Source organism: Pinus tabuliformis, chromosome 8 (genome assembly GCF_031772625.1).
Source record: "Pinus tabuliformis cultivar Carrire ecotype Pingquan chromosome 8, CPIR1, whole genome shotgun sequence".
Lineage (NCBI taxonomy): Eukaryota > Viridiplantae > Streptophyta > Pinopsida > Pinales > Pinaceae > Pinus > Pinus tabuliformis.
This window is the reverse complement of record NC_142294.1, coordinates 1,676,891,142-1,676,911,105: the sequence shown is the minus strand read 5'-3', so window position 1 is coordinate 1,676,911,105 and position 19,964 is coordinate 1,676,891,142. Positions and strand designations below refer to the sequence as shown.

Sequence of the window (19,964 nt, the reverse complement as noted above, 5' to 3'; positions counted from 1 at the left end):
GGTGTTTCATAAAGGGGATCGGGCATTACTATTTAATGGGGAGCTTTGCTCTCGTTGGATGGGGCCTTATGAGATTGATGAGGTATTTGATAATGGAATTGTCACAATTGTCACAATTGATGATACACATGCTTATTTTATTGTAAATGGACATCGTCTCAGATTGTATCACTGTCCAGCCTCTAAAGATGCCTTCATCAAACATCTCTATGATAAATCTGGTTTGAAGGTTGTTAGTGCAAAGAATAACTCCTCTGCATCCTCTGGTTTAAAATAAAATAAAATAAATAAATAAAACGTATACATACATACATACATACATACATAAATACACACACACACACACACACATATATATTCTTACCACTCAATATTTTCTTTTGCAGGTACTACCACTCGTGTTTAAATCCTATGGAGGCAAGAAAATTTTCTAAGTACCCGGCGTTGTTACTCCTTTGGTGTTGTTACTCCAATGTTGTTATTCCTCCAGTGCTACTACTCCATGGCGAAAATTTTCTAAGTACCTGATGTTGTAACTCCTGAGATTCCGTTACACCACCAATGCGGTTACTCCTTTATGTTGTTGCTCCACCAGATAAGTGCTTGGGGAGGAGGTAGAACTATAATTAAAAATGGTGGCATAATCAATTTCAACAATGATTCATCGATGTCATCATAAAAAAACCTTTTCCAATGTCCACTCTACGATTCTTTACTTTGCACATTTATCAATAGATAATAGATTAAATGAACTGGTCCTTTGGAAGTCTATAGAGTAATTACCATGATGCCCCCCCATTATTTCCATAACCTGCCATGGATTTTTCACATCTTTCTAAAAATCACCATTCGTACACCCCGCTATCACCATTTCTTATGCCTTTCTACAAAAGTTACCTACCGATACTCCATCCTAATGAGAAATCTGCTACTCTCAAGTGTTTCTACTGAGCTATAGCGGAATGGGTGGAGCGGCTGTGAGACATGAACTAGAGAGCACAATTTTGGTCCACAGTAACGCAGATGTATGGCAAGTGTTTGTAAATGTAGGCTGGGACATATATTTTTGAGAGATTGTGATGAGACTATTACAACTGAATTTACATTGAACTTGGAAAAAGATCATTCTAGAGTTCGGGATCTCAATATCCCTATCACAGAGGAAACCATATCAGTTGTCAGTGGACTACCACAGGAAGGGAAGAAATGGTTTTCACGGAAGGCTCCCTTGACGTAGTTCCCAGAAATATTTTTACAAGCTAGAGAAACATAAATTCAAAAAGGAAGAAGGTATGAGCATACGTCATTACCTTATCCTTGGGGTGAAGTTGCATACTTCATGTTAAGATACATTACCTGCCAATGACATTTTACGATGATGTTCAACTATCATTTTAAACTGTTAGAGTCCCTTCGCTTCCGACATGGGCAAATTCATTAACTTAATATGCCTTTCTTCCTCTAGAAAAGTCTTCAACTTATGGCGCAATCTGTGCATTGCTCTCGACAAATATTAGTAGTCCTCACGAATCACGGGTTGGTTCGGCTACTGGTAATTCAAGCGTTGGCTCAAACTCCTGTTTCTTAGCCACAGTTCGTTGAATTGTTGGAAGTAGAACTGGAGGGTATTATATCTACAAAGGCGGAGGATGGCAAGGGCTCAGCCGAAATGGAGGATGTCGTAGCCAATGCTACTCGACAAGAACCAGCATCACCTTTTAACTCGATCAAAATGGAAGACACCACAACTGATGCTGCTCCACAAGAAATAGCATCACTTGTTGGATGAGTTGAGATGTAATATTTCACGGCCGATGTTGTCCCACAAGAACCAACATCGCCTAGTGTCTCAGTCGAGATGGAAGATGTTACACCCGATTCTTCCCCACAAGAACCAGCATTTCATGTTGGCTCAGTTGAAGTGGAAAGGATGGAAATTGAGGACATGGTTGATGCTGCTTCAACATTAGTTGATAATATTTTTGGAGAACTGCCACCATGATCACTGGAACAAATAAACCTGCGGCCTGAAGAAGAGAGTGTAGGTGGTGCTGTTTCACAAGAACCAACACCACCCATCCAAGAAAATTTGAGGTCTAAAGAAGCAAGTGTAAGTGGTGTTGTTACACAAGAACCAACACCACCCATCCAAGGAAACATGGGGTCCGAAGTAGAAAATGTAAGTGGTATTGTCACACAAGAACCAACACCACTAACAGAAGAAACCCTGTCATCGGTAAAAGAAAAATAACCTACACTTGACACGATTCTTTAGGAACCACAAGGAGAATCGAACAAAACAAAAAATGTAGAAGCTGAGGGGCATGACTTAGGGAGTACAGTCCAGACAGAAATGAGAGAAGATGTTATTCATTCTTACATTCCTACAACTCTACCAAGAGGGGCAAGGAAATATCAGACTCCTCGATGCTCAAAGGAGGAAAAAATTATTCCCCTAGTTTTAAAATTTGTTGGTACAAGGTTTAATTCAATGGTTGAGGTAGTCACTCAAGTGTCGACGCCCATCATTGCACAGACAGAGAAATTTGGAAACATGGGCATCATCTCTGGTACACAAGGACCGGTGTTGGCTGAGGAATAGATTGAAGAAGCGATGATGGATTCTAGCCCTAAAGAGCCACCACGGGAAGACATTCATGTTTGTAGGTTTTAACCCCATACATAAATTTCCTACATATGAATTCTAAAAGACAGAAAATAACGATAGCGAGAGAATAACACATAAAACATATATACACAGAGATTTTCCCTTGGATCCAAAAACCGAGACTACCAGCTTGATTTTTCATTATGTTCCTTTCAATGTTACAATACATATCAATACATGCTAAAGCATCCAATACCATGGAACGAAAAGCATTGTGCCCAAAACCATGTCAAAAGCCATGCACAAAACCATAGCTAGGTCCACCCACCTAATATAGGGTCCATAAAATTTTCTCCATGGCATTGCCCAGGACCCGGTAGAGGGGGGCTAACCACCCACCTCAAACCCCCATTGACCCCCCCGCTCCCCAATCGGCGCAACAAAAGGGGGCCTTCGGCCCCCCTCTACCCCCCCACTAACTAGGTGGGCTAGTCATTGAAAGAATATAACACAACCCAACATTCTCCCACTTGTTGTTTTCTTTCCACAGGGGACCACACAAGAGCTTAGTCATTTATCCAACCTTGTAATGCCCATTTTTTATTTACACCAAGAGAACTTATCAGAGCTCACATATTTTGTCAGTGCATGTGCAATATTCTTCAAAGTGTCTACCTCTACCAGCAAGACATTTTTGTCTTCTATCATATCCCTCACAAAGTGATACTGAACATCAATGTGCTTTGTCTTTGAATGGTAAGCAGGGTTCTTTGCCAAGAAAATTGCATTGTGGTTTTCACAGTCTATCCTTATAGCTCCCTATACTAACCCCATACTTGAACACAATCTCTACAACCAAAATGATTCCTTGCTTGCATGAATGGCTGCCATGTACTCTACCTCTATAGTTGATAGTGCCACTACAATTTTTTTCTTACTCATCCAACTCACTGCACCTCCAAATAGGTTAAACACATACCCACTTGACAATTGAGTCTTCAAATCTTGGGTAATTTCTTTGTCATTTCCAACTAGCAACATATCATCCACATACAAGAGCAGATAAATAACATGTCACCAATTAATTTAAAATACACACAATCATATGCTTTTCTTCTGGTGAAGCCAAGTACCTGTATAAATGTATCAAATTTCTGATACCACATCGTTAGTGGCTATTTTAACCCATACAGAGACTTTTTTAACTTGTATACCAGTTCTTTCTGACCCTTCACCGCAAAGCCTTCAAGTTGCTTCATGTAGATCTCCTCTTCTAGATCCCCGTGACAAAATGTTGTCTTCACATCCATTTGTTCTACCTCAAAATGAAAAGTAATAGCAACACATAAAAGTAATCTAATAGAATCTACCTTGGAAACAGGAGAACAAATATCACAAAAATCAATTCCCTACACATGGGAATAACCTTTTTCTACCAACCGAGCTTTGTATTTCTCCACCTTTCCTTCTTCATTTGTCTTATTCTTGAACACCCATTTGCTGCCATTGGGTTTCCTTCCAGCTGACAAGTCCATAGGATCCCAAGCCTCATTTTTGTGCAAAGATTCCATTTCATCAACCATGGCCTCTTTCCAGAGTTTGCTATCCTCTGAATCTACTACTTCCTTCACAGTTCTAGGATCATCATCAGTAATAGATAAACAAAATTTGAAGAGAAAGCAGATGGACTTTACTTTTTTGGCTGCCTTCTTTCTCTAACTGATCTTTTCACAATCAGTGTTTGTGGCTCTTCATCTTCTAATTCCTCTTATGTTGTAGATTCTGATTCTTCCACCTTTAGCTCAAACTCTATCTTCTGAGGTTCCTTTGGTTTGAATTCATGTTTAATAACATCTTTCACCTCTCTAAACACCACATATTGGTTGTACACAACCTTCCTTGTTACTGTGTTCCAAAGTTTATAACCCTCTAAACCAGCCTTATACCCAATAAAGAAGCACTTTTCAGATTTACTATCCAACTTTGTTATTTTCTCCTTTGGAACATGTACATATGCATCACATCCAAATACCTTTAGATGTGAAAGAGATGGTTTCTTACCAGTTTATGAGCACCAGTATTGTAGCAAGAATGCTACAACTCCTAGGCTACCAGCTTTACTTTATCAACCTGGGGTTCCTACAAACTTGGAGGTGACAGTGCTATATACACAAGTTAAAGTGATGGTTCTCCCTTTTGTCACAGTTCACCTAACGAGAGACCATTGGGGTTTTCAAGTCAGACTTCTATGGAGTCAAAAGAAGCTTGGTTTCTTGATGGAAGAAAGGGAAATCTACTTTAAGTGGGAGCTACTCTACTGCAATAATGAAAAAGACCGAATTTCAATGCTAAATCACACCATTTCCTAATTAACTTCCAAGAAACTATGCTTTGAAATAATGCTAAATTAACATGAAACAAATGATATTATTTAAGAATGGAAGTAAAAAGCATCAAACATCACTAATGTGCAAGTAAAGGGACTGAAATAACTCTGTTGTCTTTTTATCTTTTCATGCAAAATCAAGTATGCAATCTAATTTCTTTTGGTGATGTGGCAGGTGAATTAAGGATGTTGGAGGATGTCTAGAAGGGTTAGGCAATGGTTAGAAGGTGTGGGAGACCCTTGGTAGACCTTATGACTTCCTAGAGGTTTTCCCTCAATTCGGCCTTAAAATAAGCCATTTCAGGAAAACCTACAGGATGTACTAGAAACCTACAGGATTCCCTATATCCTGCAAGATACAACAGAGAGAAAAATTATAGGTGTTGGATGTGATGGAAGGCTTATGGAAGGTGGTAGATGAGTGGAATGAAATGAGGAAAGGTCTAGGATCACTCATAAGTCAACAACAAGGATAGGAGATGGTTGGATTCGCTCAATGTGCTTGGAAGAATTTCTATGTAAAATGATGAAAACTAGTGAAGGCAATAGTAAAAACAAGGAATGAATATGGTGGATGAAGTGGAAGGTGGTTGCTGGCTATGAAGTCTCTGTCTACTCCTGAAGCACTTGCTCTGCATAAAACATGTATAATTTCCAAAAATCTATGTGAACAAGAAGCATTCTCGTAAGCTAGAAAAGTAGAATTAATGAACTAACTACCTACATTATGCATGAGGAAAGTTGCTGAAAGGAATGATATTGACTGCAAGAATGAAGATAGAATAGATGGAGATGAAATCCTACATTGCAAAATTGATCAAATGCTAACTTAAATAGAGTAAACTCTAAAGCTCATGCAAGAAATAAAAATCTGTGTTTTTGGGGCTGCATCGGGGTCCCTTCCTCAAATCATGATCCCAAAGGGAGGAAATGAGGCCAAGACACCTACTGATAGCCTTGTGGTACTCCTTTTATCCCTACTAACCTACTAGTAAAGTAAGGCACAAATGGAAGGAAACTAATAAACAACCAATCCAATCTACACTACTTGCAATGAAAATACATCTAAAGGCAAATTAATAATGAAGCTATTAGACTAATCTAAACATATAGATACAATAAAGAGGAGCCTTGGATGCTAGGGTTGGGCCCTAACCCAAGAGATTTAGCCCTTTGAGTTAACTCAGTGCTGGCTGAAAACAAAACTCATTCTTATTACCAAAACATAAAATTACATCAATAAAGCTTTCACAAGTCTGAAGCTCGAAAATAACTTAGAGTTTCGAAAGAAAAATTCAAATCCTAATGAGGCTCTAGGCCTCTCTAATTATACAACTGAAGTCCCCAACGAATTCTTTAAAATTAGGGAGGCTTGACTCCCAAACTCGAGATAAATTAGCTATTTTCCTCTCACTTGCTCGACTTCCTTCTAATCCTCATGACTTGGCTGCTTGCACTCCGAGCTCGTGTGATAAATGGAGGAATACTCAAATGGGGGAGAGGTAAATGAGGAGGATTTACCTCCTACAATCCCTCTCCCTTGTCCCATTTGAGTTTTAACCTTAGTCTTTGCCAAATTTCCTTGATTTTCTCTTTCAATCCTGCATTCAATGCATATTAGTCCACTAGGCATAATATCCAACTCTAACTCATCTCATAAATAAAATATAATCGAAAACATGTAATAAGTTGTGAGAAAAGTTGGTTTGGCTAAGCTAGGATGTGAATTAAGGCCCATATAATTACCCAATGATAAGGCTCATCACCATTCCATACCTCTTGTGGAGTCTTATTATCCAACGCCGATGAAGGTGATATGTTGACCTAGTAACATGCAGTCTCCACCGTCTCTACCCAGAATTCTTTTCCTAACCCCATACCACTATGCATGCTTCTTTCCCTTTCCATCAACGTGTTTTTCATTCTTTCTACAACTCCATTTTGCTCAGGTGTGTTAGCGTCAGTCTTTGTAGCCTTTCACCAGTGATCAAAATATGCTCTTATAAAGCAGCCTTGGGGTGTCAAAGTAATTTTTTTTTCATTTCAGTGAGTCTTCAAGTAAAATTTGGTCATTAGTTATTAGGTCTAGGATTGTTTTCACTCCTTCCAAAGTTTTCTAAGTGTCGGTCCATGTCACCATTCGACTGAGTGTACCATCATTCAAAGAGTTGTCATCATTATTTCAAGTTCCAATGGGTCATTTTACACCTTGTTTGTGCTTCAGTGGTGCTTAGGTAAGGCTCATTTCCCTAGTCAATGTCATCATAAAAAAACCTTTTCCAATGTCCACTCCACGATTCTTTACTCTGCACATTTATCAATAGATACTAGATATAACGAATTGGTCATTTTGGAGTCTGCGGAGTAATTACCATAATTCCCCCCCCATTATTTCCATAATCTGCTGTGGATTTTTCACATATTTCTAAAAATCTCCATTCGTACACCCTGCTATCACCATTTCTTATGCCTTTATGCAAAAATTACCTACCGATACTCCATCCTAATGAGAAATCTGCTACTCTCAAGTGTTTCTACTAAGCTATGGAGGAATAGGTGGAGCGGCTATGAGACATGAACTAGAGAGCACAATTCTGGTGCATAGTAACGCAGATGTATGGCTGGTGTTTGTAAATGTAGGCTGGGACATATATTTTTGAGATATTGTGACAAGACTATTACAATTGAATTTGCGTTGAACTTGGAAAAAGATCATTCCAGAGTTCAGGGTCTCAATATCCCTGTCACAAAGGAAGCCATCTCAGCTGTCAGTGGACTACCACAGGAAGGGAAGAAATGGTTTTCACAGAAGGCTCCCATGAGGTAGTTCCCAGAAATATTTTTACAAGCCAGAGAAACATAAATTCAAAACAGAAGAGGGTATGAGCTTACGTCATTACCTTATCCCCGGGGTGAAGTTGCATACTTCGTGTTAAGATACATTACCTGCCAAGGAAATTTTACAATGATGTTCAAATATCATTTCAAACTATTAGATTCCCTTCGGTTCCGGCATGCGTAAATTCATTAACTGAATATGCCTTTCTTCCTCTAGAAAAGTCTTCAACTTATGGCACAATCTGCCCGTTGCTCTCGACAAGTATTAGCGGTTCTCACAAATCACGAGTTGGTCTGGCTACTAGTAATTCAAGCGTTGGCTCGAACTCCTGTTTCTTAAAAATAGTTCATTGAATTGTTGGAAGAAGAACTAGAGGGAATTATACCTACAGAGGAAGAGGATGGCGAGGGCTCAGCTGAAATGGAGGATGCCACAGTCAATGCTACTCGACAAGAACCAGAATCGCCTTTTGACTCAGTCGAAATGGAAGACACCACAACTGATGCTGCTCCACAAGAACTAGCATCACCTGTTGGATGAGTTGAGATGGAAGATTTCACGGCCGACGTTGTCCCACAAGAACCAACATCACCCATTGACTCAGTCGAGATGGAAGATCTTACAGCTGATTCTGCCCCGTAAGAACTAGCATTGCATGTTGGCTTAGTTGAAGTGGAAAGTATGGAAATTGAGGACATGGTTGATGCTACTTCAACATTAGTTGATAATATTTTTGGAGAACTACCACCATCATCACTAGAACAAATAAAACTGAGGCCTGAAGGAAAGAGTGTAGGTGGTGCTGCTTCACAAGAACCAGCACCACCCGTCTAAGAAAATTTGAGGTCTAAAGAAGCGAGTGTAAGTGGTGTTGTTACACAAGAACCAACACCACCCATCCAAGAAAACATGGGGTCTGAAGTAGAAAATGTAAGTGGTACTCTCACACAAGAACCGACACCACTAACAGAAGAAACCCTTGCATCGATAAAAGAAAAATAACCTACACTTGACACAGTTCTTCAAGAACCACAAGGAGACTCCACCCAAACAAAAAATGTATAAGCCGAGGGGCATGACTTAGGGAGTATAGTCCAAGCAAAAATGAGAGAAGACATTATTCATTCTTCCATTCCTACAGCTCTACCAAGAGGGGCGAGGAAATCTCGGACTCCTCGGCGCTTGAAGGAGGAAAAAATCATTCCCTCAGTTTTAAAATTTGTTGGTACATGATTTGATTCACTAGTTGAGGCGGTCACTCAAGTGTCGACGCCCATCATTGCATAGACAAAGAACTTTGGAAACATGAGCATCATCGCTGATAGACAAGGACCAGTGTTGGCTGAGGAACAGATTGAAGAAGTGATGATGGATTCTAGCCCTAAAGAACCACGAGGGGAAGACATTCATGTTTGTAGGTTTTAAACCCATATAAAACTTACCTACATACGAATTCTAAAACATAGAAAATAACAATATCGAGAGCATAACACATAAAAACATATACACATATATTTTCCCCTGGATCCAAAAACTGGTACTACCAGCTTGATTTTTCATTATGTTCCTTTCAATGTTACAATACATATCAATACATGCTAAAGCATCCAATACCATGGAACGAAAAGCATCGCGCCCAAAACCATGTGCGAAAACCATGCACAAAACCATAGGTAGGTCCACCCACCTAATATAGGGTCCAAGAAATTTTCCCCATGGCATTGCCCTGGACCCAGTAGAGGGGGGCTAACCACCCACCTCAAACCACCTTTGACCCCCCAGTCCACAATCGACGCAACGAAGGGGAGGCTTCGACGCCCCTCTACCCCCCCGCTAACTAGGTGGGCTAGTCATGGAAAGAATATAACACAACCCAACATTCTCCCACTTGTTTTATTCTTTCCATAGGGGGCCACATGATAGCTTAGTCATTTATCTAGCCTTGTAATGCCCATTTGTTATCTACACCAAGAGAAATTCTTAGAGCTCACATATTTTGTCAATGCATCTGCAATATTCTTCAAAGTGTCTACCTTTACCAGCAACACATTTTTGTCTTCTATCATATCCCTCACAAAGTGATACTGAACATCAATGTGCTTTGTCTTTGAATTGTAAGCAGGGTTCTGTGCCATGAAAATTGCATTGTGGTTTTCACAGTCTATCCTTATAGCTCCTTATACTAACCCCATACTTGAACACAATCTCTACAACCAAACTACTTCCTTGCTTGCATGAGTGGCTGCCATGTATTCTGCCTCTATAGTTGATAGTGCCACTGCAGATTGTTTCTTACTCATCCAACTGACTACAACTCCAAATAGGTTAAACACATACCCACTTGTAGATCTTCTTTGATCCAAATCTCCAGCCCAGTATGCATCAACAAATCCATGAATATCCAAAACATTGTCCAATCCTAGTCTTCCTTGGTAGCACAAACCATAATCATTAGTGCCACACAAATACCTGAAAACCCGCATCACTGCTCTCCAATTCTCCTTCCATGGTTTTGACATAAACCTGCTCAATACTCCCACTGCATGTGCAATGTCTGGTCTAGTACAAACCATCACATACATTAGGCTACCGACTACACTTGCATATGGAACATGGAACATGTCCTCTTCCTCTTCTTGTGTCTTCGAACATTGTTCAACAAATAACTTTACACCTACAGGTATAGGAACCTTCACTGATTTACTATCCTGCATATTAAACCTCTACAATATTGTCTCAACATACTTCCTCTAGTTTAACCAAAGCTTCTTCTTTGCCCGATCTCTTTTAATTTGTGTAGATCATCTTTCAGAATCATTACATTAGTTTTATTTTGATCAACGTTTCGAACTAGCAACGATTAGTTTTATTTGCCCAATCTCTTTTAATTTCCATGCCAAAAATATATTTGGCAGCACCAAGATATTTCATGCCTAATTTGGAGGACAATTTGGTCTTCAAATCCTAGATAATTTCTTTGTCATTTCCAACCAGCAACATATCATCCACATACAAGGCTAGATAAATAACATGTCACCAATTAATTTAAAATACACACAATCATATGCTTTTCTTCTGGTGAAGCCAGGTACCTGTATAAATGTATCAAACTTCTGATACCACATCCTTGGTGGCTATTTTAACCCATACAAAGACTTTTTTAACTTTCATACTAGTTCTTTCTTACCCTTCACTACAAAGCCTTCAGGCTGCTTCATGTAGATCTCCTCTTCTAGATCCCTGTGAAGAAATGTTGTCTTCACATCCATCTGTTCTACCTCAAAATGAAAAGCCATAGAAACAGATAAAGGTAATTTAATAGAAGCTAACTTGGCAACAGGAGAACAAATATCACCAAAATCAATTCCCTACAACTGGGAATAACCTTTTTCTACCAACCTAGCTTTGTATTTATACACCTTTCCTTTTGAATTTGTCTTATTCTTGAACACCCATTTGCTCCCAATGGGTTTCCTTCCAGCCGACAACTACACAAGATCCCAAGCCTCATTTTTGTGCAAAGATTCCATTTCATCAACCATGGCCTCTCTCCAGAGTTTGCTATCCTCTGAATCTACTGCTTCCTTCACAATTCTAGGATCATCATGAGTAATAGATAAGAAAAATTTGAACAGAAAGCAGATGGACTATTCTTTTCTGGCTGTCTTCTTTCTCGAATTGATCCTCTCACAACGGTGTTTGTAGCTCTTCATCTTTTGATTCCTCTTATGTTGCAGAGTCTGATTCTTCCTCCATTAGCTCAAACTCTATATTCTAAGGTTCCTTTGGTTTGACTTCATGTTTAATAACATCTTTCACCTCTCTAAACACCACATATTGGTTGTACACAACCTTCCTTATTACTGGGTTCCAAAGTTTATAACCCTTTAAACCATCCTTATACCCAATAAAGATGCAGTTTTCGGATTTACTATCCAAATTTTCTATTTTCTCCTTTGGAACATGTACATATGCATCACATCCAAATACCCTTAGATGTGAAAGAGATGGTTTCTTACCAGTTGATGAGCACCAGTATTGCAGCAAGAATGCTGCAACTTCTAGGCTACCAACTTTACTTTATGAACCTGGGGTTCCTACAAAGTTGGAGGTGACATTGCTATATACACAAGTAAAAGTGTTGGTTTTGCCTTTTGTCACAGTTCACCTAGTGAGAGACCACTAGGGTTTTCAAGTCAAACTTCTATGGAGTCAGAAGAAGCTTGGTTTCTTGATGGAAGAAAGGGAAATCTACTCTAAGGGGGAGCTACTCTACTGCAATAATGAAAAAGACCGAATTTCAATTCTAAATCACACCATTTACTAATTAACTGCCAAGAAACTATGATTTGCAATAATGCTATATTAACATGAACCAAATGCTATTATCTAAGCATGGAAGCATAAATAATCAAACGTCACTAATGTGCAAGTAAAGCGACTGAAATAACTTTGTTTTCGTCTTTTTGTCTTTTCATGCAAAATGAAGTATGCAAACTAATTTCTTTTGGTTATGTGGCAAATGAATTAAGGATGTTGGAGGATGGTTAGAAGGTGTGGGAGACCCTTGGGAGACCTTTGGTGACTTCCTAGAGGTTTTCCCTCAATTTGGCCTTAAAACAAGCCATTTCAGGAAAACCTATGAGATGTACTAGAAACCTACAAGATACAACCAAGAGAAAAATTATACGTGTTGGATGTGATGGAAGGCTTAGGGAAGGTGGTAAATGGGTGGAATGAAATGAGGAAATGTCTAGGATCACTCAGAAGTCAACAACAAGGATAGAAGATGGTTGGATTCGCTCAATGTGCTTGGAAGAATTTCTATGTAAAATGATGAAAACTAGTGAAGGCAATGGTGAAAACAAGGAATGACTATGGTGGATGAAGTGGAAGGTGGTTGTTGGCTATGAAGTTTGTGTCTACTCCTGAAGCACTTGCTCTGCATAAAACATGTATAATTTCCAAAAATCTATGTGAACATGAAGCATTCTCTTAAGCTAGAAAAGAAAAATTAATGAACTAACTACCTACATTATGCATGAGGAAAGTTGCTGAAAGGAATGAAAACATGGATGAGATTGACTGCAAGAGTGAAGATAGAATAGATGGAAATGGAATCCTACTTTGTAAAACTGATCAAATTCTAACCTAAATACAGTAAACTCTAAAGCTCATGCAAGAAATAGAAATCTATGTTTTTAGGGCTGCACCGGGGTCCCTTCCTCAAATCATGATCTCAAAGGGAGGAAATGAGGCCAACACACCTACTGATAGCCTTGTGGTACTCCTTTTATCCCTGCTAGTCTACTACTGAAGTAAGGCACAAATGGAAGCAAACTAATAAACAACCAATCCAATCTACACTACTTGCAATGAAAATACATCTAAAGGCAAATTAATAATGAAGCTATTAGGCTAATCTAAACATACAGATATAACAAAGAGGAGCCTTGGATGCTAGGGTTGGGTGCTAACCCAAGAGCTTCAGCCCTCTGAGTTAACTCAGTGCTGGCTAAAAACATAACTCATTCTTATTACAAAAACATAAAACTACATCAATAAAGCTTTCACAAGTCTAAGGCTCGAAAATAACTTAGAGTTTCACAACCAAAATTCAAATCCTAATGAGGCTATAGGCCTCTCTACTTATACAACTGAAGTCCCCAATGAATTCTTTAAAATTAGGGAGGCTTGACTCCCAAACTTGAGATAAATTAGCTATTTGCCTCTCACTTGCTCGACTGCCTTCTAATCCTCATGACTTGGCTACTTGCACTCCGAGCTGGTGTGATAAATGGAGGAATATTCAAAGGGGGGAGAAGTAAATGAAGAGGATTTACCTCCTACAATCCCTATCCCATGTCCCATTTGAGTTTTAACCTTAGTCTTTGCCAAAATTCCTTGATTTTCTCTTTCAATCCTGCATTTAATGCATATTAGTCCACTAGGTATAATATCCAACTCTAACTCATCTCATAAACAAAATATAATTGAAAACATGTAATAAGTTGTTAGAAAAGTTGGTTGGGCTAGGCTAGGAGATCAATTAAGGCCCATATAATTACCCAATGATGAGGCTCATCACCAGTCCATACCTCTTGTGGAGTCTTATCCTCCAACGTTGATGAAGGTGATATGTTGACCAAGTAACATGCAATCTCCACCGTCTCTACCCAAAATTCCTGTCCTAACCCTGCACCACTCAGCATGCTTCTTTCCCTTTCCATCAATGTCTTGTTCATTCTTTATACAACTCCATTTTGCTGAGGTGTGTTAGCATCAATCTTTTCAGCCTTTCACTAGTGATCAAAATATGCTCTTATAAAGCAGTCTTGGGGTGTCAAAGTCAAAATTTTGAGATTTTAGTGAGTCTTCAAGTAAAATTTGGTCACTAGGTATTAGGTATAGGATTGTTTTCACGCCTTCCAAAGTTTTCTATGTGTCAGTCCATCTCACCATTCGGCTGAGTGTACCATCATTCAAAGAGTTGTCATCATTATTTCAAGTTCCAGTGGGTCATTTTACACCTTGTTTGTGCTTCAGTGGTGCTTAGGTAAGGCTCATTTCCCTGTTCTAGGGTTTTGAAGGTAATTTTTCTTGGATGGTCAAATCATCAACAAAACTTGTATCCTGATGCTCATACACCTTCATCTATCCTAAATATACCTTCTTAAACACTTCCCATCACTGATATCCCTCAAATTCATCATTTTCCCACAAACCCTAGCTTATTGCTACAATTTGACACTTTTGTAGGTTAGGCCTGTGTTTTGCCCTTTTGGACCCCTTCCCCTCACTCGATCCTTGAAATTCAACTTTCCCCTATTTCGTAACATCCCTCCCTACTTCCCAAAGTTTTCTCAAGAAATTAGAAGCCCCTCATCCTCTTCATCTCCCTTCATTTCTACACATCCCATGTTCCACACATCGGGAAAGGTTTTATTCAAATGATGTTTGTGAATAAGAAAAAATGAATTTGGAAAAAGTGATAGTTTTTGTCCATATTAGACCCAAAATGAAAAACCTCCGTCTATTTTTACATAGGTCTCACGGTTTGGGAGAAATGTCCAAACAATAATTTGCCATTGGAGAGTTGTTGCACTTCTTGCGTGACCTTGGGAAAATAACATTTTCTCCTAGATTGAGTGCCCAAATTAGTTTCCTGATGAGTCAAATGATAAATATATGTAGAGAGCTTTCCAATGAGCTATCATGAGCTCAATTTGGAGTTGAGGAAGACCTCCTAAAGGTAACTGAAACAACACTCTGCATTTTGGCACCTTCATTCTCCACATTTTGACCAGTCTTGGGAGATTAAGCTTTTGACAAGGCAAATGAGCTCCAAATTGCAAAATTCAAGATGTTCTGGAAAGTAGACTCGACAAGATTTAAAATTAGCTATCCTACACCCAATTTGGACACAGGGAAGTCCTCCAAAAGTGGCCTAAAAAAATCACTGTGTGTTTAGGAGGTGGCATTGTGCGTTGAGGCCGGCACTGCACATCTGGGCAAAGGTGTTGTGTGTTGAGGAGAAAGGCTCCAAACCCTCTAAACATAAAAAAATATTCAAATTGATTTCTTTTTCCCTCTTTTCAAAACTCAAAACCCCTCTCTACATCACTACCTATCCCCTCATTTATATCCCCTCATTATATCCTCTCATCCTAAAACCCCGCTCCCTTACTCTCATTATTCACATCTTACCCTTCATTTTCCAATCTACGCTAGTACATCCCTTCACTCCTAAAAGACTCCCATTCATTCCCTTTATCCTTTTCTAGGAGTGTACAACCTTAGACCTTGCAAACATGGACAGGAGGAAGACCTTGATGATGAGGAGGAAAGAGACTTTGATCTAGCAGAGTATGATGAGCTTGAGCAGCATGACACTCAAACCATTGATTTAGAGGCTCACGATGAAGAAACAATCAAAGACATCATCATTCATGAAAAGGAGGCCCAAGTACAGGCTCTGATGGACAATTTGGAGAGGGCCAAGTATGTCATCACATACTTAGAGCAAGAAAACAAATAGATGAGTGTCAAACAAGTCCTCATGGAGCTAGAAATGCTCAAGGTGAAACCACAAAGTGGTAAAGAGACACAAGTTACGTTGACCCCTATTTAGTAGGAAATTGAAGAGGATAGAGAAACTTGGCTTGAGAGAGTCAACCTACACCTTGAGAAGCTACTATAGAAGGCCAACAGAGATAATCAGATGCTCAAACACATGGCCTATCATTATAGGACTCGCAATAGGATTTGCAACATAAGAATCAAGAAGATGAAAGCTAGGTTAAGGCGGGCCTTGAAGGGCAAGAAAGAGGAGATAGACTTAGAATGTTGGTTGAGGATTCCTTGACTCATCAGAGCATATGATGGTGAGGCTTCACACAAATTTTGGGGAAATTTTGAGCAAATATTAACTTTTGCAATTTTTGGAAATTTGACACACAGAAAAATGGCCTAGATGCGCAACATCACTAGCGTTGCGCTTTTCCTAGGGGAACCCAATGGAAAAATGGCTTGCATTTTTTGATTCAGGGTAGTGAGGACATGCATCCTAGCAAGTTTTAATGTTTTTGGAGCAGAGTTGGGCCACCAAAAGGTCCAAAAAACATCCTAAAAATGACCTTTCGGCCACTTTTTGGACACACAGAAGTAGTCTTGGGAGAATCACGTTTTGAGGGGTCAAATGAGCTCCAACTACAACAATGCTAGTTTTTCTGGAAAGTAGACTTGAATACCTTTCCAGTGAGCTATCATGTGCTCAATTTGGATGCCGGGAAGGCCTTCAAAAGGGACCTGAAAGTGGCACTATGCGTTGAGCCAGTGGTGCTGTGCATAGAGCAAATTTTGCTCAGGATGCCTTTTTTTCCAGTTTTTAACTATGATCATGGATTATCTCTCATGGTGGATGATTTAATATTGTAAATGATGTCATGGCTTGTAAATATGATGGTTAAAAATTTGTATAGGGTAGATTCATTTCTTTAGGAGTTAGTTTGAAGTCAAATGAATCAATTTTTAACTTTTAGAGGCATGTTGTTAATGATGCCTATATTCCTGTTTCTTGTTTAGTATCAGTTAGATCAGCTCCACATCTTATGGATTCGACCCTCAAAGATGGGATTTGCCAAAGGGGATAAAAATGTAACTTAATGAGAATTTTGAAATCTCCATGCTTAGTCATTGGAGGTTCTCCCACCAACCTTAGGGTTTCCATGTGGCACTCCCACCAAGTCAGTTCATGGCCTTCTATTTTCAGCTGCGTGAATGAGATATTTTGCCCTTCCTCAATCTGATGGACATTGAAATAAAATTCTAGTTGTTGCAACTAGTGGTTCAGCTTCAAAGTGTCGATCTCACCATAATATGACTTGAAATTTAATTTATTTCCATTTTAAACAAGGATTGTGATTGGTTTAGAACACTCGAGCTTGGTTGAACTTTTTGGGTCCTTTCTTCAACAGGTTCTCCATTTTTCCCCGATATTCTGAATGAAAAAATAATCTCACACACACACATAATACACAATATATTCTCTCTGTGAAACCCTTTCAAGAGAAAACCCAACTGGAACATGAGGTTGCTTTGCTCCCTCTCTGTCTGGAAATATGGTTGCAAGAACAAGAAGTAATGCCTATGGGTCGTGGGTTACTATAGTGCACATATACTCTCTGTTTTCTCTACCTCCTATCTCTCCTAGCTATATTTTCTTAGCTATGGAGCAAAATGTGCTCGAAAGAAAGGAATGCATCTTCCTCCTAGTGGTGTGGTTATAACACAACCCAATAGCCTACTAGTGGTTAATTTTAACTACATCAACTCTTAACTAGAGTTACAATATAAAATATTTTAGAGTATTCTACATCACAAACACATGGTTAGCCTCTTTTCCATGAATAATGGGGGTTGACACAACATCCTGTTAAACTATACGTGTGAGAACATGAAGGTCAACATCTGAGTGGAATAACTTTTGCATACAAACTATGATTGTTGAACTTCTTACACTGTTGGAAATATCTTAGTGTGTAGAATAGCATGAAATGATGTAAAGCTAAAAAGGAAAAATTTTACCTCCAAAAAATGTTATTTAATGCCTCAAAATGCTTCCATAAGGTTTTAGACCTCATTTTTCCAAACTGGGTCCCATCGGTAAAAACGATCTTGTAAGTTTATTCCTCCAATTTTCCCACTCCAAATGCATCCATATTGATAGAAAACAATATAATGATCCAACGTGGATCATTTTGTGACATCTTCCTTAGACATATGATTTAGGAAATATATTATTACATCAACTTTGGTAGGGGAGTCACCAATAATAGTCTTTATTACATTCATTTCCCTATTATCCCTTCTGATGGCATCTATCTTCACTTGGTGGAGTTCCATATGATCCAAGTTATTTTCCATTACATTAATTATTATACGACATATGATTCCTTTTGCAGCTTTGAATGAGGATTTACTCATGTGCTTCCTTTTTAGCACATATATTTCTGCTTCGATTTACTGATAATCATCTTTCTTCTATTATAAATCCATCTTTATGATTTCCAATTCACATTCCTTCTTCTTATTCAATCCTTTCTTTCAATGAGAGAGTATAATCTACCTTTTATTGGCATCATGTGGCATTGTCATTAATTCAACATGTCCTTCCAGAACATTGGGAGTTTGATGGGACTGATATGTCTCACCTATCCTTTTTTCCTTCATATATCCCTAAATTACCCATCAAATTACATCACAAAACTAAATTACCCACCAGATCACTACCCCAAACACGTAACTGCAAACCCACTACATCCTGAAATTATTTCAAAAATTAATCCACGAAACTAAATTACCCACCAAATTACTCTACGAAACGAACCATGGCCTTAAATCTCGACAGTTGCTGCAGATACGAAGATACCGGAAGTGCGTTATGGACCACTAGGAAGCCTAACATCAACCCACTACCCAGTTGAGGGGTCAAACAGGTATGACACGTCTTTGTAGGATTTGTCATATCCACTTATGAAAATCCACTTGCCCCATTGTGTAGCACTAAAATAATAGGGATGAAATCGTGGGAGAGAGGCCACAACAGACCAAACATTTTTCTCACCATCATACTTGACTGCCTCTTGTCCACTAAACACGTACAACTCCCCAAACGAGGAAGTAACCACAATACTTTTCCAGGTATATCCACCGAATCTCCACATATCTTCCCACATTCTCCAACTTCTCGCTCTCGGATCGTAAACTTCTGCAGTTCTGTTCAATTGGGTTCCGCTTATCACCATAAATTTACCTTCCATGAAAACACCATGGCATGCATCGCCGTGTGGTTGGTTCATATGAGGCAGAATTTCCCATGTGTTTTTCTCCACGTCATAAACTTCAGCAGCAACAAGAGGAGTTTTCCTCTCATTGATCCCTCCAGCCACGTAGACAAGTCCTGTGGAAGAAGAGACAAAGCAGGCAAAGAATGATCGAGTTGTGGTCATGTCAGATCCGAGGCTCCAACTGGCGGACTCAAAGTCATAAATGTACACACCCTTCATCAGACTCATGTCGTGGCTACTTCCATTGTATCCACCTATGAGGACCAGCTTTCGATTCACAGCCACACACTTACACCGTTCTGGTATGCCAACGAAGGGGGCATCGTCAATGGGAGGTAGGTTTTCCCAGGTGCGCTTCACATGGTCATATACCATTACTACGCATGCATAACGGTGATCATGATGAGTGATCCAGTATTTTCGAATCAAGCAGAGCAGGTACTCACTTACTCGTGATATTTTTCTATCTTCATAGAATTTAGGGCTACTCACCGTAGCCTCCCAACTTTTGCAGACACCTTTCAACATATAGTGTGATTTTTAAGGTACTCTCAACAATTACTCACGAATGATATCATTTGGAATAAGCTCCATTAGACCACTTCAACTGCACCTGTTTCCCAATGGCCTTTACTCAAAGCTTCAGAGATCCAAGACTCTATAAAACAATGTGTTTCAAAGCTTTAGAGATCCAAGACTCTATAAAACAATGTGTTTTTTCAGGGTTATAGATTTATAGATTTAGTATTCAAATCACTCACTTAAGATGGGTCCCTTGTCCTA

General features: G+C 39.1%; 1 protein-coding gene across 1 annotated transcript; it reads right to left on the bottom strand.

Annotated features, from left to right (window-relative positions):
• Positions 1–18,806: 18,806 nt before the first annotated feature.
• On the bottom strand, positions 18,807–19,556 carry LOC149242647 (F-box/kelch-repeat protein SKIP20-like). The gene has a single exon (XM_089370936.1). The coding sequence runs from the start codon at positions 19,554–19,556 to the stop codon at positions 18,807–18,809; it is 750 nt and encodes a 249-aa protein (XP_089227062.1).
• Between the last annotated feature and the right edge of the window lie 408 nt (positions 19,557–19,964).

Excerpts from the sequence above, each read along its gene's own strand:
- LOC149242647 (XM_089370936.1), bottom strand. The coding sequence starts at position 19,556 with ATGGTATATGACCATGTGAAGCGCACCTGGGAAAACCTACCTCCCATT.